General features: G+C 37.8%; 1 protein-coding gene across 1 annotated transcript in view; it reads right to left on the bottom strand.

The window, feature by feature from the left end:
• Positions 1 to 23,495, bottom strand: part of MALRD1 (MAM and LDL receptor class A domain containing 1) — a 580,642-nt gene that overhangs the window by 181,208 nt on the left and 375,939 nt on the right. Inside the window, exons 30-31 of the mRNA XM_060192257.1 lie at positions 16,693 to 16,821; positions 1,761 to 1,916 (exon numbers count right to left, since the gene is read on the bottom strand). Of these exons, the coding sequence (XP_060048240.1) occupies positions 1,761 to 1,916; positions 16,693 to 16,821 (285 nt within the window). The remainder of the gene's footprint in view (positions 1 to 1,760; positions 1,917 to 16,692; positions 16,822 to 23,495) is intronic.

The following is a 23,495-nucleotide window of genomic DNA, read 5'->3' as shown; positions in this document are numbered from 1 at the left end:
AGAGGGAGAGAGAAAGAGAAAGACACCTGCAGACCTGCTTCACCACTTGTGAAGCGACACCCTGCAGGTGGGAAACTGGGGGCTTGAACCAGGACCCTTCTGTAGGCCTTTGCACTTCATATTATGTGTGCTTAACCCAGTGTACCACTGCTCCTGTATTTTATTGTTTTTATATATAATTTAACGCTTTGATTCACTATATATTTGTATAGGAAAAGCCTAGATTTTAATTTCATTTTCTTCTAGGTGGTAAACCAGATATGCTAGCACCACATTAGGAAGCACAACTTATTTTCCATAAATTAACCTTTGCTATATTAATAGCATATTAATTACTGACCTCAGTGTCTTGATTCTGTCTGTCCTATTAGCCTATAGTCATATATACTAACTTCATTTCCTAAGGAAAGTAAAATTTGGGCCAAAGAACTACAACTCAACAGGTCAAAGGGACAGGCATATTCAATCTTAATATAAATTAGGGAAGATCTTTTAAAACAAGAATGAACACCCATGCTGTCGATGCATTTTATGACATATGCAATCTGCTTAGAATATGTAAACAATACATTCACTATTATCTTTTCACTGGTTATAGAGTAGTTAAGTCAACCACACATAATTTTCCAATGAAGTGTTTATAATTCTATATAATATTATTCTTTTCCATTATGTCTCAGCTAAAATTGTTTTGAGGGACGTCATACTAGTTGGGCTCTCTAGTGCAACAAAACCAATAGGTTGTATATACAGGAAGACAGACTTTTTTTTTTTTAATCAACAAATGGTTCATGTGATCATGGAGATTAGCAAGAGCAAATCTGAAGTGCAGGGCTAGCCAGCTACAGATCCAGAATAGCAGAGTGAAGCTGAATTTCAAAGGCATTCTGTTGGGGGAATGAGACTTGGGCTTATAGGGGCGAAGCTTCTTTGACTCTACACAGTCCTGTTGATTGATTAAGGCCCACACACATTATGAAAACCCTACTACTCAAAGTTCACCTATGTAAATACTAACTTCACCCAAACATCCTCCAAGTTCATACTTACAATCATCCTTCACGAATACCTTAGTTATTTTTATTACCTAATGAAAAGTTACAGCAGTTTGATCCTTATAAAAATTAGGCCTGGAAAAAAGTTTTTATATGTTTGTTTGTTTTTTTAATTTAAAAGAAAAGTGCTGAGTCCTCAATACTTCAGGATAAAAGTAAAAAAAAAAAGATGATTTCTACTCTGCCTCTATTAACTATAAATCCATTAAAGATGCATTAATTTCAAACTGCAGTGCAGGAGGCAAAACCTGTCAAGACTTAGTTGATACTCCTGTTGTCGCCACTCTCCTTTTATGAGTACATCTCTACCCCAGCACCTCAAGGGAAAATGTGCATTGTGGCAGCAAAAGAACTTTTCCATTTCTAATTGCACACCTCTACCTTCTGTATGCACTTACCTGAATGCCGTCTACCTGTCCTGGACCCATTTGGGGACTTTAAGGACATCTTTATGGTAGATTACATAAAATCTGAGTCTTTTCAAATACAAGTCACAGGCTTTCTTACAGCAATAGCAGCTTTCAATATATTCTACAAAGCTAGGACTAAAAGGGAAGAGACTAACACTCTATTCATAGAGCCCAACAGGGTTTATTCCCACAGAGATAGAAACATTTGTGTTTGTACTCTGACATTCATTCAAAGAGTTAAAGTGGATTTTCAGCAAAGTGGGTTACTTAGACTGGGTGTATCTGCTAGGTTTACCTGGTGTATGATCAGAGTCTGGAGTCTGTGCTTCAGTGCTGCTGCCTATGGCCCAGCTGGAGTCTTCCTGAGCGTCTTGAATAAGGCCACAGGCTGTGGTCCAGTTTCCAGAAGCTGCTTCAAAACTGCAGCTTCCTGTTGTGCTTGTATACTGGCCTAAGGAACAAACACACACACAAACAAACTAAAAGAATGTTCTGGAATCTATAAAACTCTCAATGTTATACCACATTTTTTTTTTTTGCCTCCAGGGTTACTGGCTAGGGCTTGATGTTGGCAGTATGAATCACTGCTGCTAGTGGCCATTTTTCTTATTTTTATTGGATAGGACAAAGAGAAATTGAGAGAGGTGGGGGAGATAAGAGAGAAAGAGGCACCTCTCAGCCCTGCTTCAATGTTTGTGAATTGTCCCCCCTGCAGGTGGGGAGTCAGAGGCTTGAACCTGGACCCTAGTGAGGGTCCCTGCGCTTAGTACCGTGTGCACATTTACAGTCACATTACTTTCTGTTGGTAGCAGCAGGTCCTTGAAAGGCAAAGCCTCTGGGCCTGTGAGCAAAAGTTTTACAAAGTAGGCTTTCTGCGAGCCCCTGGGCTTTCTCTTAGGATGATTAGAGAAAGCTGAGAAAATGATAAATACTGCAGACCCTCTGGGAAAATGATAAAGACTTTGCAAACAAACTCCCTGGGAAAAAATAGTTATCTGCATGTGCTTTCACGCCCATAACTGCATGTACTTTCACACCTACTATACCTTGCTTATGTCTTGAGAAATTTACAAAGTTACAAGATGCATGCTGTAAGTATAAAAGACTGTAAGGAAAATTAATTTGGCTTTCAGTCATTGGGCTGGAGCCCTCCCGATCCTATTTCACTGTCTTTATTTTCTCAATCCTCACACCCTCTCTAGGTTCTGTTCCGACCAGAACTTTCTTCATTTAAGGAACAAAAGCTTATATAAGTATTCAGTGCTAAAATGCTTTAACTTTTTAAAGAAAAAGGCCTAATCAAAAGCAGTACATGGATATTGCTATTTACTCACTATGTAACATTGAACTTATCCATTAAGGAGTAATAGATTAATTAATCATATACAGATGTAACAGATAAATTAATTTCTACACATAAGTGCTGTGACATAACATTATGATAATTTCAATAATTTGGGTAAAATAAATCCAGAGCTTTAGTGGGGCAGGATGTTTAATTCAATCTCTCTGTCTACTTAGGTATCTGAATATCACATACCATTATAAGTACAGGCAATCTGAAAGAGGTACTAAAAGACCTCTTATAAACAAGAACACCACTATAATACTTGCCATATATCAGAGCAAATAAAGAATTGTTGAATACAGGCACTACAATACATTCAATCCATAATATCAATAAATGTCAATGGATTGAATTCACCCATTAAAAGGCACGGAATGGGAGGATGGATCAGAAAACACAACCCAACCATATGCTGCTTGCAAGAATCCCACCTGACCCAATAAGACAAACAGAGACGTAAAGTGAAAGGATGGAAAACTATCATACAGGTTAATGGACCACAAAGAAAAAAAAAAAGGCAGGAACAGCCAAACAGCCATTCTCATGTCTGACACCACAGACTTTAAATTAAATAAAGTAATAAAAGATAGGCAAGGCCATTACATAATTATTAGAGGATAAATCAGTCAAGAAGACTTAACAATTATTAACAGCTATGCACCCAATGAGGGACCATCTAAATACATCAAACACCTACTGAAAGAACTACAAAAATACATCAATAGTAATACAATAATAGTGGGAGACTTTAGCACCCTACTCTCACACTTAGATCAACAGAGCAGAGAATCAACAAGAGAATTAAATGAAGAAACAAGAGAATTAAATGAAGAGATGGACAGACTAGACTTTCTGTAACTTTCTGAGTTCTTGATCACAAAAAACTGGAATACACATTATTTTAAAATCCACACAGCATATACTCAAGGATAGACCACATGTTAGGCCAAATAGACAGTATCAACAAATTCAAGAGCATTGAAATCATCCCAAGTATCTTTTTTTAAAATTTCTTTATTGGGGAATTAATGTTTTATATTCAACAGTAAATACAATAGTTTGCACATGCATAACATTCCCCAGTTTCCCATATAACAATACAACCCCCACTAGGTCCTCTATCATCCTTCATGGACCTGTATTCTCCCCACCCACCCACCCCAAAGTCTTTTACTTTGGTGCGATATGTCAAATCCATTTCAGGTTCTACTTGTGTTTTCTTTTCTGATCTTGTTTTTCAACTTCAGCCTGAGAGTTAGATCATCCTATATTCATCCTTCTGTTTCTGACTTATTTCACTTAACATGAATTTTTCATGTTTTTCAAGCACATTTTTTAGGAGAATAGAAGAAATGCTACAAATGTTTATCTGGAACCAGAAAAGACCTAGAATTGCCAAAACAATCTCAAGAAAAAAGAACAGAACCGGAGGCATCACATTCCCAGATTTCAAACTGTATTATAGGGCCATTGTCATCAAAATTGCTTGGTACTGGAACATGAATAGACACACTGACCAGTGGAATAGAATTGAGAACCCAGAAGTGAGGGCCCACACCTATGGACATCTAATCTTTGACAAGGTGCCCAGACTATTAAATGGGGAAAGCAGAGTCTCTCCAACAAATGGTGTTGGAAACAGCGGGTTGAAACATGCAGAAGAACGAAACTGAATCACTGTATTTCACCAAAAACAAAAGTAAATTCCAAGTGGATCAAGGACTTGGATGTTAGACCACACACTATCAGATACTTAAAGGAAAATATTGGCATAACTCTTTTCCGCATAAATTTTAAAGACATCTTCAATGAAATCAATCCAATTACAAAGAAGACTAAGGCAAGTATAAACCTATGGGACTACATCAAATTAAAAAGCTTCTGTACAGCAAAAGAAACCACTACTCAAACCAAGAGACCCCTCACAGAATGGGAGATCTTTACATACCATACATCAGATAAGAGTTTAATAACCAACATACATAAAGAGCTTGCCAAACTCAACAACAAGACAACAAATAACCCCATCCAAAAACGGGGGGGAGGACTTGGACAGAATATTCACCACAGAAGAGATCCAAAAGGCCGAGAAACACATGAAAAAATGCTCCAAGTCTCTGATTGTCAGAGAAATGCAAATAAACACAACAATGAGATATCACTTCACTCCTGTGAGAATGTCATACATCAGAAAAGGGAACAGCAGCAAATGCTGGAGAGGGTGTGGGGTCAAAGGAACCCTCCTGCACTGCTGGTGGGAATGTCAATTGGTCTAACTTCTGTGGAGAACAGTATGGAGAACTCTCACAAGGCTAGAAATGGACCTACCCTATGACCCTGCAATTCCTCTCCTGGGGATATATCCTAAGGAACCCAACACATCCATCCAAAAAGATCTGTGTACACATATATTCTTGGAAACACAATTTGTAATAGCCAAAACCTGGAAGCAACCCAGGTGTCCAACAACAGATGAGTGTCTGAGCAAGTTATGGTATATATACACAGTGGAATACTACTCAGCTGTAAAAAATGGTGACTTCACCATTTTCAACCGATCTTGGATGGACCATCCCAAGTATCTTCTCAGACCACAGAGGAGTAAAGCTTACATTCAAAAACAAACAGAAAATTATTAAAAGTCACAGAATTTGGAAACACAACAACGTACTGCTTAAGAACTGCTGGGTCAGAGAGGCACTCAAGTAAGAAATTCAAATATTTCTGGAAGCAAATGAAAACGAAGACACAAGTTATCAAAATATTTGGGACACAGCTAAAGCAGTATTGAGAGGGAAACTCAGCCATACAATCACATATTAGAGAACAAGAAAAAGCTCAAATAAACGACCTTACTGCACACCTTAAGGGCTTAGAGGAAGAAGAACAAAGGGACTCTAAAGCAACCAGAAGGACAGAAATCACTAAAATTAGAGCAGAAATAAACAATATCAAAAATAAGAGAAACATATGAAAGATCAATGTTGGTTCTTTGAAAAATTAAACAAGATTGACAAACCCCTAGCCAAACTCATTAAAAAAAAAAAGGAGAAGACCCAAATAAATAGAATTGTAAATGATAGAGGAGATATCACAACTGACACCACAGAGATCCAGAAAATAATGCGAGATTTCTAGAGGACTATACGTCACCAAGCTAGATAATCTGGAAGAAATAGAAGAATTCCTGGAAACATATACCCTTCCAAAACTGAAACAAGAAGAACTACAAAACCTACATGCACCAATCACAGACAAAGAAATTGAAACACTTACTAAGAATCTTCCCAACAACAAAATTCCTGGACCAGATGGCTTCACAAACGAATTCTACAAAAATTTCAGGAAACAGCTGATACCTATACTTATAAAGCTCTTCCACAAGATCGAAGAAACAGGAACACTCCCTTCCACCTTCTATGAAGCCAATATCACCCTGATACCAAAAGCAGATAGGGACACAACAAAAAAGTAAAACTACAGACCAATATCTCTGATTAACATAGATGCCAAAATATTAAACAAGATCCTGCCCAAACGGTTACAGCAGTATATCAAAAAGATTGTTCATCATGACCAAGTGGGATTTGTCCCAGGAATGCAAGGCTGGTTCAACATACGTAAGTCAACCAATGTCATTCACCACATCAGTAAAAGCAAAACCAAATACCACATGATTATCTCAATAGATGCAGAGAAAGCCTTTGACAAAATCCAACACCCATTCATACTCAAAACACTACAAAAATGGAAATGGACAGGAAATTCCTCAACATAGTGGAATCCATATATAGCAAACCTACAGCCAACATCATACTCAATGGACAGATGCTGAAAGCATTCCCCCTCAGATTTGGGACTAGACAGGGCTGCCCACTATCATCATTACTCTTCAACATAGTATTGGAAGTTCTTGCCATAGCAATCAGGCAAGAGAGAGAAATCAAAGGTATACAGATTGGAAGGGAAGAAGTCAAGCTCTCACTATTTGCAGATGATATGGCAGTATACACAGAAAAACCTAAAGAATCTACTGGAAGTTATTAGGCAATATAGCAATATGTCAGGCTACAAAATCAATGTACAAAAATCAGTGGCATTTCTTTATGCAAACACTAAATCTGAGGAAGAAGACATCCAGAAATCACTCCCATTCACTGTTGCAGCAAAATCAATAAAATACCTAGGAGTAAAGCTGACCAAAGAAATGAAAGACTTGTATACTGAAAACTATGAGTCACTATTCAAAGAAACAGAAACTGATACAAGAAATGGAAAGACATCCCATGCTCATGGATTGGAAGAATAAATATCATCAAAATGAATATTCTCCCCGGAGACATATACAAATTTAATGCAATACCCATCAAAGTTCCACCAAGCTTCTTTAAGAGAATAGAACAACCACTATAATCATTTATCTGGAACCAGAAAACACCCAGAATTGCCAAAACAATCTTGAGGAAAAGAAACAGGAATGGAGGCATCACACTCCCAGATCTCAAACTACAGTATAAGGCCATCATCATCAAAACAGCCTGGGACTGGAACAAAAATAGGAACACAGACCAGTGGAACAGAATTGAAAGCCCAGAACTAAAACCCCATACCTATGGACATCTAATTTTTGATAAGGAGGCTCAAAGTATTAAATGGAGGAGGGAGGCTCTCTTCAATAAATGGTGCTGGGAAAACTGGGTTGAAACATGCAGAAGAATGAAACTGAACCACTTTATCTCACCAGAAATAAAAATCAACTCCAAATGGATCAAGGACATGGATGTTAGTCCAGAAACTATCAAATACTTAGAGGAAAACATTGAAGGAACACTTTCCCACATAAACCTCAAGGACATCTTTGATGATACAAACATAATTGCAAAGAAGACTACAGCAGAACCAAATCAGTGGGACTATATCAAAATGAAAAGCTTCAGCACAGCTAAAGAAACTATCACACAAAGAGATCCCCTCACAAAATGGGAGAAGATCTTCATATACCATACATCAGACAGGATGTGAGCTCAGCTCTACAGGGATGCAGATGTCACACAGGCTTCTAATCTGAATATGAGCCCCAGACCAAATCAAACTGATGGGGTTCACAGTCAACAATATTTACCCCCTTTCCCCATATTAGGGAGCTACTCTCTTCCCTGATCCAGCTTTTTGTCCCTTTTTCAGCCATGATATCACCTCCCCAGACAATAACTTGGATCCAACTGCATATCATATTTCAGGCTCAGAGAAAAAAAAAAGAAAAAAGAAAAACTAGGATAGCTATAGGCTTTTTGAAATATAACTAAAATATGCACACTAGCTATGTACAAAATGGAGGACTCCCCAACTCTTCATCTGCACTATTCCAGCCGTTAGGTCCATGATTGGGCAACAATTTGTTTGACTTTGTATGTTAACTCTCTTTTCAGCCACCAGGTTCCAGATGCTAGAATGATGCCAACCATAATTCCCTGGACAGACAACCCCACTAATGTGTCCTGGAGCTCTGCTTCCCCAGAGCCCCACCCGATTAGGGAAAGAGGGAGGCAAGTTGGGAGTATGGACCGACCAGTCAACGCCGATGTTCAGTGGGGAAGCAATTACAGAAGTCAGACCTTCCACCTTCTGCATCCCACAGTGACCTTGGGTCCTCTCAGAGGGATAAAGAATAGCAGGGGATGGGATGGGATATGGAGATGTGGAAGTGGGAATTGTGTGGAGTTGTACCCCTCTTACCCTATGGTTTTGTCAATGTCTCCTTTTTAAAACAAATTAAAAAAAACAAAATACAGGCATTAAAAAGTAAAAGGAATACTTTGTAGAAGCAGTAAACTGTACAAGATATCTATATGGGATATAACTTGGCGGACCATTTCAATCACCAACACACATCATTTCAGAGTGAGTCTTTAAATAGTGAAAGCAACTCCCATCTAAAGGTATTGATTATCGACTAATTTAAAATTATCCTATTTAAGATGAGGAAAATTTTAAGGTAACAACCAAGTATCTTCTGGCTAGTTATCTATGAAATGTTCCATCACAACACCCTGACAGCAGCTTTAGTTTATCTTTAGTTCTTTCTTTCTTTCTTTTTTTTCTTTCTTTTTGCACAAGAATTATTATTTCTAAGCATCTACTGGAAAAGCTGACTTGTGGTAAAGACAGGATGAATTATTGGGAGATTGAATCAGCATGCATCATTTTATATTGCCACTGAGTTTCTCTTCTTTTAAGGAAGCTGAAGTTTGCTGTTTTTAACATTTCTTTCTTTCTCCAGATGATTTGTCAGTAACAAATTTTCTGAACATAAAACTAATACTAGCAGATTAAAGCTTCGGTACAAGAACCTGCTGATAAAAAGATACCAAACGTTCTCACCCTGTACTGTAAACCATTAATCCCAATAAAGTGGAAAAATTAGGTGCCAAACATATAGCAAATAAAATTCTAAGATGTTTAGAGAATTGTCTGGGTCCTCGGGAGTATTTCCATAAAATAATAATACTTTTCATGCATGAGTGCATTTTATCCATAAACTAGAAACATTTTCAATTATGTACATTTTCTTCATTCATCCACATGGTATTTCATTCATTTTGTATACTTATTTATGGGTCTCTCTTTATCTTTTTAAAATGTTTGTAATGCCAGTTGAAGGCTAATTTTCTCTCTTTTATGAATACTTTTTCTTGCAGCTGAGTTGTTCAATGATCAGTGATTCCTTCTTTGTCTCTTGCTCAGAACAGAATTGCATTTTTATCCAGGTACTCACCTCCCTTCACTTTGATATTTTGTTTCAGAGGGAAAACAGACCCTCCATGCCTCCAGAGATGGTGAGCGGTTTGTCTTAGCAATTGCAATGAGATGGATGCTCTCTTTCCTTATCTTGATTAGTTTAAGAGCATTCCTACTCATGACCACAGAATGTAAGCTCAGATGTTGGCAGAGGATTCAGAGGTCACATAGGCTCCTAAGCTGAATATGGACCCCAGACCAGATCAAATCAATGGGGTTTACAGTCAACAATATCTACAAACTTTCCCATATGTGGGAGCTGCTCTCTTTCCCTGATGCAGCTTTCTAGCCCTTTGTCCAGCCATGACATCATCTCCCCAGACAATAACCTGGATCCACATTCATATCAGATGTCAGGCTCAGGGAAAAAACAAACAAACTAGTATAGTCATGGGCCCTTTGGAATATAACTAAAATAGGCCTACTAGCTATCTACAAAACGGAGACTCCCAAACCTTCATCTACACTATTCCAGCCATAAGGTTCATGATTAATCAACAATTTGGTCTTATATGTTAACTCTTCTTCCAGCCACCAGGTTCCAGATGCTACCATGATGCCAACCGAACTTGAACTTCCCTTCCCACCAATGTGTCCTGGAGCCCTGCTTCCCCAGAGCCCCACCCTATTAGGGAAAGAGAGAGGCGGGTTGGGAGTATGGACTGCCTATGTTCAGCAGGGAAGCAATTATAAAAGCCAGACCTTCCACCTTCTGCACCCCAAAATGATCCTGAGTTCATACTCCCAGAGGGATAAAGAATAGGAAAGCTATCAGGGGAGGGGATGGGATACAGAGTTCTGGTGGTGGGAATTGTGTAGAGTTGTACCCCTCTCTTATCCTATGGTTTTTGTCAGTGTCTCCTTTTTTTTTTTTTTTTTTGGATTTTTTCTCTTTGTTCTTTCTTTCTTTCCTTTTGTTGCCCTTGTTGTTTTATTGTTGTAGTTATTATTGATGTTGTTGTTGTTGGATAGGACAGAGAGAAATGGAGAGAGGAAGGGAAGACAGAGAGGGGGAGAGAAAGATATGTAGATCTGCTTCACCACTTGTGAAGTGACTCCCCTGCAGGTGGGGAGCCGTGGGCTTGAACCAGGATCCTTATGCCAGTCCTTGTGTTTAGCACCACCTGAGCTTAATCCGCTGTGCTACCGCCCGACTCCCCACTGTCTCCTTTCTATAAATGAAAATTAAAAAAGAATATTCTTAGAAGTATAGACAGTGACGTGGTCCAGGTGGTGGCGCAGTGGATAAGGCTTTGGACTCTCAAGCATGAAGTCCTGAATTCGATCCCCTGCAGCACATGTACCAGAGTGATGTCTGGTTCTTTCTCTCTCTCCTATCATTTCTCATGAATAAATCAACAAAATCTTTAAAAAAAAAAAAGAAGTATAGACAGTGAGACTTACTGAAGAAAATGCACAGGAAATTTTTGCTTTGTTCTTCAAAAGGGATCAAAAGGGAGAAAAACCTATTTGTTCTTTCTTAGGATATTGTTGCACAGATATTAATCAGACTTGGGAAGGAAAAGATCATATAAGGATCTGACTTGTTAACAGAGTCAGTTATCTGAAGATGGCAAAGCATGAGGGAGTAAGTGCACACAGTTCTATACTTTCACTGGCAATATCAGTGTAGTACTGCACCAAAGCAAAGGACTCTGGGAAAGGGTATATGAAATGGGATGGAGGGGCTCTGTGGCTCTGTGGTATGATGGTACATAAGGACTTAAGTTGGGGGAGTATCTCACAGCCATCTATTATGAGGAAATGAGAGGCAGTATGTACATGTCAACAACTGGACTTAAACATTTAAGATGCCAATACACTGGACAGGATAACTAGCCAATTCTCAAGCTGCTTTGCTGACAGACTTCTTGCTATTTGAGGCAATATATTTCCCTTCTCTATATTGGTTAGAAAAGTAGCTTCCAAGTAACTCAAATCCAGGTAACAGTGGCTTAAACAAACAGAAACTAATTTGTATCAATTAACAAAAGTCCAGAATCTGTCACCCTGAGGCTGGCATACAGATCAACCACATTCTTCTGAATCTCTTATTTCTGATCTATCTTTTTGGTCATCCTGGCATTCTTAGACTTACTCATTAATGAAAGACAACTGACTTATTTCCCAGTATCCCAACTGTTTAAGCTGGACAAAGAAAAGGAGAAAGGGGCTTTATTCTTTTTTGGCATATTTTCTTTCTTAGATGCTTTCTCCAAATTGCCATATACAGCTTATTGGCCTCTGATGGTTACAATGAAATCTGGAGAAGATGAAATTTATACCTGGTCACAAAAAGTGTTGCATGAAAAATGAATTAAGTTCTTTTTATAAATTATTTAATTTATTTTCCCTATTGTCCTTGTTTTTCATTGTTGTCATTATTATTGTTGTTATTGATGTCATTGTTGTTGGATAGGACAGAGAGAAATAGAAAAAGGAGGGGAAGACAGAGGGGGGAGAGAAAGATAGACACCTGCAGACCTGCTTACTGCCTGTGAAGCGATTCCCCTGCAGGTGGGGAGCTGGGGACTCGAACCAGAATCCTTAAGCCAGTTTTTGAGCTTTGCACCATGTGTGCTTAACCCGCTGCACTACTGCCCGACTCCCTTTTTTTTTTAAGAAATAGGTAGACAACTAACAAGGACTCCCTGGTTATTAGATTGGTTGTGGTGAAATTTCTGCTACATGCATCTTAATAAATATCTCTCTTCTCTTTCCATTTAGCCAATCATTTTGAGTTTGTGCTTTTTAGCACTTAATAGCCATTATGATTGCTACCAGTCATTTGAAAACCCATTAGTTATTTCATACTTTCATCTTAAGTCCTGTTTACCACTGATTTTCCACGTGGTCAGGCTGTTAGTATTGAACTGCGTTATATGCACCATAAGTGACTTCATATATTATTACTAAATAGAGTTGAAGACTTTAATTTTTTTAAACTGAGAGACTACTTTCATGTTACTTTTTTATGATAGTATATTTTGTTCTCCCTTTTAAAAAGTTTTTTGTAATATCTTTATTTATTTGTTAGATAGAGCCAGAAATCAAGATGGAAAGGGGAGAGAGAAAGGGAGAGAGGGAGAGAGAGAGAGAGAGAGAGAGAGAGTGAGTGACACCTGTAGCCCTGCTTCACCACTCACAATGCTCTCCCCCTGCAGATGGGGACTGGGGGCTCAAACTGGGGTCCTTGCACATTGTAAAACATGTGCACTCAACCAGGTGTGCTATCACCCAGCCCCAGCTTTAAAAGATTTTTGGGATGAATGTGTATCAGCATTTTAGACGTGGCAAATGCTTTAGGACAATGTTTTCCAAATTGCGATTTTTATCATGGTCCCTGAAATAGATTCATAGCATTAAGGACACTCTTCAACAACAGTCATTTCTCCAGTAGCACCAGGTTGGCCATATGGTCAGTTGACCTTCTTTAAAGAGATGGCCCCATAACATGTTTAATTCCTGACACCTATGTATTTAATTTGTCACAACATAATAGATAGTCTAAGAATATAAGTAGCTTCTCTGCCTCTGACGTGTTTCCTTGGAGAGCTGCATGGAGGGTTATGAAGAGTCTAGGCACAGTGGGAGAGAGTGGTATGCTGTCTGTTGAAAGAGACAGGAGTGAAAATATACCTGCATGCTGCATCTTCCTAGCCTAAAAGACAAAGGATCTTTCTAAATGTTTTAGGTCCAATTTCCTTCCATGAAAGAAACGAACATATTGTCTGACTTACTTATTCTAGAAACAGTTGATCTCGTTAATTATAAGCTGTGCATTTCTGCAATGGGATAGAACTAAAAAAAAAATTATCTTTACTCATGTGCTACAGTTAAAATTCAGTCATGAGGAATAGATGTATTTATTTTCCAATAAGTAAAAAAGGGATTATAAATAGAACATCCACTATTACTGATGAATTTCCAGAGAACATAAAAATATTGAAACAGATGTTAGAATTGTTAGTGATAGAATGCTTAACAAATATGTTCTGGAGATTATTTCACTTCATTCTCAAAGGACTCTAAATGGTGTTGGAAAAGTGTGGGGCAAAACAATAATGAAGATTTAAATCTAATAATCCACAGGACATTTCTTTCCTTTTATTTCTCTGAAAGTCATTCTGGAAAAAAAAATAATTTATTTCATTGTTCAAAACAGATGATTTGACTGCAGAGATCCAGTCCATTCCAATGTACCTAGAAGGTCATCAGCACACAATTTGTAGAAGTCAGTGTGTAGAATGAATGACACCTGTATACCTATCCATGAATGCTGAGTCCTTCACCTTTCAGATGTCAACAGTCTACAGGAATGTTAAAGAAAATGACAATTCAGGGAGTTGGGTGGTAGCACAGCAGGTTACACGCACGTGACATAAAGTCCAAGGACCGGCATAAGGATCCAGGTTCGAACCCCGGCTCCCCATCTGCAGAGGGTTCGTTTCACAGGCAGTGAAGCAGGTCTGCAGGTGTCTATCTTTCTCTCCCCCTCTCTGTCTTCCCCTCCTCTCTCCATTTCTCTCTGTTCTATCTAACAAAGATGACATCAATAACAACTATAACAATAATAAAAAAACAAAGGCAACAAAAGGGAAAATAGTTTAAAAAAGAAAATGACAATTTCATGAGTAAAAAAAACACATTTATTTTAATAAATTCTAATACTATTTGAAGTTGCCCAACACAGCTGTGGGTAGCACTAACAGATACGAGAGTATTGTTGACTTCACTATCTGAAACTCAAAACTGCCTTTTGGTGTTTCCCATCAATAGCTCAAACAGCTGTGGGGAAAGGTAATATAAACCAGTCTTCAAGGAAAAATTCAGTGAGGTATAAAAGGGGTAATGTTCACATATGAAAAACTGAAAACCTAGTAATGCGTGTGTTTTACTACATGATTATACTACACATATAGACAAGTAAATATATTATTTATATACTCCAAATAATGGGTCATTTAATGTATTAACTTTTTCAAAAAGTAAAGAATAATGTACTTAAGTACACTCATATCCAGGTTAGAAAGTGAGTTTTAGAAGCTTAAGGCAACTTTTCATGCATTTTGATATAATTTAGACAGTTGTTCCTAGACCATACTAGGATATGAATAAAGTGAAAGAGGTATTTTTTTTTACATGAAACAACTTTTTATCCTACAGAAGCATTGACTGAAAGATCCTGAGGAATATAAATAATATTGAAAGAAAATTACAATGGAGACATGATTTACATGACTCTTCCTGCCTAAATGTGTGTGGTACTTCCCCACAGAATGTGGAGTTTTTTTCTTGCTTTCTTTGAATCTAAGCTACCCTAGTTATCATTTGCAAATAAAAAGAAAACAAAAACATTTACCCCTTCAGCTTCATTACTCGGGTGAGACCTTTCCTTTCATAGTATACTCTAATTCCATCTCAGGTGCTTCACTTTCTAACAAAGTCCCAAAACCTAGATATACACCAGTTTCTGTGAGAGAGAGCATATGTTCACACGTATCCATAAACTACTGCAAAATATATACCTGAAAGTAGAAGTACACTAGAGTTTGCAGTGAGTATCCCCCTAACACTTCCTCTCCACTATTCCAACCTTTGGGTCCATGATTGCTCAACAATTTGTTTGGCTTTGTACGTTAACTCTCTTTTCAGTCACCAGGTTCCAGATGCCATCAGGATGCCGGCCAGGCTTCCCTGGACTGAAGACCCCACCAACGTGTCCTGGAGCTCAGCTTCCCCAGAGACCCACCCTACTAGGGAAAGAGAGAGGCAGACTGGGAGTATGGACCCACTAGTTAACGCCCATGTTCAGCGGGGAAGCAATTACAGAAGCCAGACCTTCTACCTTCTGCAACCCACAATGACCCTGGGTCCATGCTCCCAGAGGGATAGAGAGTGGGAAAGCTATCAGGGGAGTGGGTGGGATATGGAGATTGGGTGGTGGGAATTGTGTGGAGTTGTACCCCTCCTACCCTATGGTTTTGTTAATTAATCCTTTCTTAAATAAATTAAAAAAAACATTTATTTGTTTAAAAAAAAAGAAATAGCCAGGAATGACATCTGGACCTCTGAGACAAAATCATAAGAACTCTTGCTGTTTTGCCTGAGGTTCTTGGGAACACTACTTGTTTTTGGAACATTCATTCTGGTAAAAGCCAGTTCCATGCATGATGTCTGACTGTCCTGTGACAGCAAAATTATGGAAAGCCCTTGCCTAATGGCTTTTAATGGAGGGTAAGATGCCACATTGAGTGGAGCAAGACAGAGCAGTAATGCCATCTTGGAAATGATCTTCCAGTTCTAGCCATTCCAGTGAGAATCATGTGGATCAGAGTAAAACTGTCCATATGATTTATTCCAGCACTATAGACTCAAAAAATTATGAACAAACCTAAACTCAGGCCATTATTAAGGCAGTTAGTTTATTTATATTGCAAATGCTACCTGGAACAAGTAACCTGCATGGTATCAAGATTCTATATGGCTGCTCATTAGTAAAACACAGGACAAAATGAAGATAGATTGGCATTCTTGCTCATGACTTAAAGCTACATACTTAAGTTTTATACATGAGTTAAAGACAGTTGAATTAAATCTTTATTAAACATGTGTCTTATCTAGTGCTCTTTGGTAAGTGAATGTACCGTACAGATTCAATCATTAATCCAGTATTTATTTAAACTGCTCACTTTTCAGTACCATCTATAAAATCAGCAATATTTTGTAAAAGGGATGGGGAAAGGCATGAAAAAAAAAATAGGCTGCTAGTCAATTCCTGACAGGCTTAATTCTGATCCTACAGTTTGCACAAAGTCATGATAAGAAATATTTCTAATATGATTTTCTAGAGATTTGTAGGGTTTTGCTAATTTTTGGTGTCGTAGTAAGTAAAGGGATGAGAGAGTTTTCATTTGGATATTTGTAGGAAAATTTTGAAAAAAGCATTTTAGCCATTCTCAGTCTACTCAAGTCCATCAAAATATCATTTCTCCTCAGTCATCCATACCAGTATGATACTCTACTGATCAAGTGAAAATCTGTGCTGAATTGGCTCATTACAGCAGACAAATCCACTTACCACACTGAGCTTCATCAGATCCATCCAGACAGTCTGGTTTATAGTCACAAACAAGGTGGGATGCAATACAGGTCTTATCTTGGCACAAAAAATCAGTAGTTTCTGGGCATGTCTCAAGAGTCTCTCCCTCTGGGGAAAAACAAAAACACAAAACAAATATATTATTTTATTACTGTCACCACATTTTAGTAATTATTTTAGTTGTTATGTATTTCCCACATTATTAAAGAAGGTCATGCACTGCCAGGAAATTAATCAAAGGCTTATGTGCTATAATGTGGAGCAGTGAAAGTTTACACTTCGAAGTGTCAGAAGGACAAACATATAAACGGCTCTTATGTGAAGTAGCAGGCACTTAGTAGGCAATTAAAGGGTCCCTGGGTGGAGAAATAAAAAGGAGACAGAGGTAGAGATCCCAAAGCACTGCTTCTGCTATACTTCTCATGGCCTCCATATGGAGCCAGAGATTGAGCCCAGGGTCACACTGAGTCGCCTTCCTGCCTCAAGTTAGAGATTTGAATCCATGTCCAAGTATAGTTCTGAACTCTCAGACCCTACTCCAGCTATGTGTCAAACTATATCAATAATATAGACTATCCTTTCAATTATATTGTTTTAGTTAAGTGCCTAAAGATCTTTCGTTTCTGGTTCCAGTTTGGATTTCCCCATCAACTTTCATCATCAGGTGCAGCTAAAATTGCATGCACCAAATGAGGGACCATGGAAATACATCAAACATCTACTGAAAGAGCTTCAACAATATATCAATAGCAACACAGTAATAATAGAAGACTTTAACATCCCACTCTCCCAACTTGACAGATCATCTAGGCAGAGAATTAATAATAATAATAAAAATACAACATGGGAATTAAATGAAGAGATAGATGAACTAGAACTATTGGACATTTTCAGAGTCATTCACTCCAAGACACTGGAATACACATTCTATTTAAGTCCACATGGGACATTCTCAAGGGTAGACTATATGTTAGGCCATAAAAACAGTGTTAACAAATTCAAGAGTATTTAAATCATCCCCAGTATCTTCTCAGACCACAGTGGAATTAAGACTTAACAAACACTTAACAAAAAACAGAAAATTAGTAAAAGTCCCAAAATATGAAATCTCAACAGTACACTAATTATCAACAACTACTGGGTCAAAGAGGAAATTAAGGAAGAAGTTAAAATGTTTTGAGAATCCATTGAAAATGACACAAGTTATCAAAATATTTGGGACACAGCTAAGGCAGAACTGAGAGGAAAATTCATAGACATACAGGCACACATTGGGAAACAAGAAAAAGCTCAAATAAACAACCTATAACTATATACCTTAAGGTATATAGTTAGAATAAAAAGAAAAAAGGAACCCTAAAGCAACCAGAAGGACTGAAATAACTAAAATTATGGCAGAAATAAATAACATAGAAAATAAGAGAACTTATAAAAAAGATCAATGAAGCTAAATGTTGGTTCTTCAAAAAACAAAATTGACAAACCATTGGCCTGACTCACTTAAAAAGGGGGAGGGGAGTACTCAAATAAACAGAATTGTAAATGAAGGAGGAGCTATCACAACACCACAGAAATCTAAAATATCATGCAGGGGTTCTATGAACAACTATTATATAGCTATAACACTCTTGTACTTCTGCTGGGAACATAAATTGGTCCAACCCCTGTGGAGAGCAATCTTGAGAATTCTCAGAAGGCTAGAAATGGACCTACCCTACGGTTCTGCAGTTTCTCTCCTGGGGATATATCCTAAGGAACCAAACACATCCATCCCAAAAGATCTGTGTAGACCTATGTTCATAGCAGCACAATTTGTAATAGCCAAAACCAGGAAGCAACCAAGGTATCCAACAACAGATGAGTGGCTGAGTGACTTGTGGTATACATACACAAAGGAATACTATTCAGCTATTAAAAATGTTAAATTCACCTTCTCCATATCCTGTTGGATGGAGCTAGAAGGAATTATGTTAAGTGAGAAAAGCCAGAAAGAGAAGAATGAATATGGGATGATCCCAATCGTAAAAGTTGAAATATAAGAACAGAAAGGTAAACACAAAACAGAACTTGGATTATATTTGGTGTATTGAACTGAAATAAAGAACTCTGGGGTGGAGGAGGTGTGTAGGTCTTGGAGCATGATGGTGGAGGAGGACCTAGGTGGGGGGGGGGTTAGAGTGTTGTGTGGAAAACTGAGAAATACTACACATGTACAACTACTGTATTTTACTGTTGACTACAAACCATTAATCTCCTCAATAAAGGGGAAAAAATCAATCCCTTGATTGAGGTTTCCTGGCTGTTCCTTGTGCTTGTGCTTTTGCCACGTGTCCACACATGCTGCTTCCTGCATCTGGCCTCAACATTTCCTCTTGTGCTTCTGTGGACTGCTGGTGACTCCAAACTGAAGGAAAACAACTTTCCTTCCTCCTGCTGACTTGCCATTTTCTTTGTCATCTAAGCCCTGGGTTAGATAGTCTCTATTTGGTATCATCTAGAAAACCTTCCATTCCATTACTAAATTCATACTACTTCATGGAAGAGCTATTTATGTCTGTCTGTCCTTCTGACACTTGGAAGCAAAAGCCTTTGCTGTACTTTCTTGGGCTTGACAAAGAACCCAAGGCAGAGTTTGTGTTTTAAAATGCTGGTACAATAGCTGAAGATGAATTTGCCTCATCTAATGGGGTTTAGAAATCTGAATTGGGGGCTGGGTGGTAGTGCATAGAATTAAGTGCACATAGTGTGAAGTACAAGAAGTGGCTCAAGGATCCTAGTTTGTGCCCCCTCCCTTCCCCACCTGCAGGGGGGTCGCTTCACAAGTGAAGCAGGTCTTCAGGTGTCTTATCTTATTCTCCACCTCTCTGTCTTGCCCTCCTCTCTCGATTTCTCTCTGTCCTATCCAACAACGACAGCACCAACAATAACAGCAACAACAACCAAAACAGCAATGGAAAAAAGATACCTGCCAGGAGCAGTGGATTAGTAGTGCAGGCACCGTGACCCATCAATAACCCTGGAGGCAAGAAAAAAAAAAAGAAAGAAAGAAAGAAAGAAAGAAAGAAAGAAAGAAAGAAGGAAGGGAGGAAGGAAACCTGAATTGACATAGAATTTCAAAGCGACTTAGATATTTGAGTTATTATTTTAACTCACATGAAATCTAGAGAAAATATTTTACATTTTCAGTGTGATATACATTAAAGGCCTAAAATTATGTATTAACGAATTCCACAATTTAAATAAACTCAGCAACCTCGTTGTTTCATAAACTATGAGAGGTTCAAAATTGGTATGTCTGAGTCTGAGGTCGGCATAAGTTACTCTGGGAATAGTAGCATTGTCATGAAAGAAGATAATAGCACAGTATATATTCGATGACAATATATTTCAATTATCTTTTAATCATCTGGTTAATACAATGGATAAGAGATATACAATACCCACAATTAATTTACCACTCAAATGTAGTCTAAATTGGAAGAATTATGACAGGGCATTTAAGACAAAAACAAATATTTCAACTCAGGACATTAGTAAGATGAAGAGGTAAAGGTCATGTTTACTGAGTGATTTAGAATCTCTGCTACATAATTTTAATTAGCACTAGAGAGAATTTGCACTTAACCCAGAACAGGATGTGGACATTATTTACTATGCAATGCAGATTTTTTATTTTTCCATGCCATAGGGTGTAAAGTCATTATATTATTCCACATGGGGAATGTGCTTTGAAAATACTGATGCTAATCTAAATAACTGGTCCCTCATTTTTTCCATGTAACTAAGAGTACACCCATCAAATGTATCTGTTTACCTGACAATATACAATAGCAAAGACATAAATAGAAATCAAGTCAGTGCTTTGAATTTCAGAAAAATGAGAAATGACCATAGAGCTGAGAGAAAGCAGTTTCCCCTGGAACCTCCTTAATAAAACTCATTCTTGTGCCCTGGGAAGTGATGCAGTAGACAAGGAGCTGGACTTGCTAGCATGAGGCCTTGTGTTGCTACCTGGCACTGCGTGTCCTAGAGTGATGATCTGCTTGTTTCTTCCTCTCTCAATGATCAATACACAAACCTTAAAAAGAAGGAAAAAGGGGGTTGGGCAGCGGGTTAAGCACACATGACGCAAAGCCACTTGTAAGGATCCTGGTTCGAGCCCCCGGCTCCCCACCTGCAGGGGAGTCGCTTCACAAGCAACGAAGCAGGTCTGCAGGTGTCAGTCTCCCCCCTCCCATTTCTCTCTGTCCTATCCAACAACAACATCAATCACTACAACAATAAAACAACAAGGGCAACAAAAGAAAATAAATAAATATTTTTTAAAAATTAAAAAAAGAAAGAAAGAAAAAAACCTCCAATTCTTTCAAAGTCCTTATCAGGCAAATTTCCTGATGTAGTACAAATATAGAAGACTTGTATTTATTTGAAGACTTGGAATAACAAAAAGGAAACAGGTTCAAGAAAAAAAATATGTTGAAAATATCAAGTACTTAAAATCAGTGAGCTATTTATTTAATTCGCTTGAGTGATTTCTTAGTTGGTAATGATCCATTGGGGCAAAACTGGCAGATGTCTGAAAGACATCTGCTCACTGTTGATGACTTACCAGCACATGACCAGTATTTTCAAATGTTTAAAACAACAATTATCCCTTTCATGTTCTCTGTTCCCCTCCAACATTTCAATATCTCTTTTGCTGGAAGAACTGTGAGGTGTTAAGGTCAGTTCACAGGGCAGGCATTGATAGCAACAGTGCATCTGAAGCCGCACCCTTCCATGATCTTAGTGACAGCCAAGTTCAGTATGTGTCAGACTTATCAGCCGAGCTGTCAGAGCTAGTGGACCATATCTCGGTGTAGGAGCTGGAGTTTAGGGAGCTATGAGAGATGTGACCCTTCCTGGGGACACACAGAGACAAGATGCATGCTAAGTGAAATATAACCTAAAGACTGACTCCTAATGTTTTCAGATAAAAAAAGATCTTATACGTTGCTTTTTTTTTTTATTTCTGAAAGAAATGATTTACTTCAAACTCTCTTTTAGGACATAAAACCCAAATTTTTATGTTCAACTTATAAAACATAGATATATTTACGTAATCATTTTTTAATGTATGCTCCATAGGATTTAAGAACAATCAGATACTGGATATACCCTATTATATATCCATACATGTATATATTTCTACACTACATATACACATATATGCAGTTCTGTGTAAACTTTTACACCAATGGTGTGAATATAAAGGAGTAATAGAAGAATGTGAATATATGAACTGCATATAAATATATGTATATACTATACATAAAGTCACTAGCTTAAAGTTATATACAAATAGTATTTTTAGAATGCTTAGGAAAAGAAAATGACAAAGAATATAAAAAGTACTACAAGAGGTGGGGGGCAGTGGTAACACACCCAGCTAAGGGCACACAGTACTGTGAGCAAGGACTGAATCAAGGTCCTGGGTTCTGGCATACCTGGTAGAGAATATATGCTACACTGTGCAAGGACTTGGGTTCAAGCCCCTGTGTCCTACCTTTGAGGGGACAGTTTCATGGGCTGTGAAACAGTGCTGCACTAGGCTCTCTTTCTCCATCTCTACTTCTCCCTTCTCTCTCTATTTCTGACACTTTTCAATAAATAAATAAATACATTACGAATAAATGAATGAGAGAAGCTGTCATTGGTTTGCTTGTCTGTAAATTACAATGGTGATGACTTGCGATGATGATTATGAGATTATGATGCACCTCGATAGTCCATATAAACTTGGTTAAGTATGCAATTTATTGGTTGCTACTCAAAGAATCTCATGGTGTGTAATGACAAGAGGCAGGAAGTAAATATTATCTCTAGAGAAGTGGGCTAAAACAACAGGAGTACTGAGATGATAAATGCCCCTTTTGAGGAAAGCAAATCTGGTCTAAGACATAAAATTACAGGGAAAAGCAATCACCCAAGGAGATTTTAATCATTACTAGCAACCAGCCCTTCATTAAGAAAGTCAACTGACATGCTAAGTTCCAATTCTAAATTGAAGCAGATTCATGATGAGTAGATGATGCCATGTGTTTAGACCCAGTTAATCTTTAACTGCTATACTAAGAGGGTAATGTACACTTTGCTCCGGACTTAGTTACACTCCACTGAGGCTGACATATAAGAAACAAAATCACATTAGTGTTCAAAGAGATTCCCTAGGGCTCAATGGTCATGTGCACATGACTTGTATGTGTGAGGTCCTGGGTTTACTCCATGCAACAGCACGGAAGAAAAACAAGACAAAAGTAAACAGAAAATTACAAATAGCAGAGGTATATGTTGGTCTTTCTCTAGCTCATAAAAACATGTACAATAAAATAATCAATGTCATCACTGATATGGCAATAATATCTAATGCATAATGGCAGCAGGTAGTTGGTTTCTTTTATCTCAGAGTACCACTCCCTTTATCTTTGCTCAGGTAGTTTTTCCCCAGGGGTTGTACTAAAAGTTTTGCTGATCTGTTAAAAATATTTATACAAACAAAATAAATACTTTTAAGACTATTTTTCAGTGAACACCTGACTAATTTGTTGACTTGGTTGAAAACAGTTATATTTCACTATTCAAGCCAGCAATGATTGTGCTTATTTTTTCTCTACAGAGTAATCACTAAACTGAAAGTGAATATATGTTATTTTTAGCTCCACACTTATAAAATCCTTGAGTAAATAGAAATTAAATAATTTAAATATTTTGGTGTGATAAGATTTTTCCAATCTGAAATTCTA

This window comes from Erinaceus europaeus, chromosome 6 (assembly GCF_950295315.1).
Source record: "Erinaceus europaeus chromosome 6, mEriEur2.1, whole genome shotgun sequence".
Taxonomy (NCBI): Eukaryota; Metazoa; Chordata; class Mammalia; order Eulipotyphla; family Erinaceidae; genus Erinaceus; species Erinaceus europaeus.
This window is presented reverse-complemented; position numbering and strand designations above follow the sequence as displayed.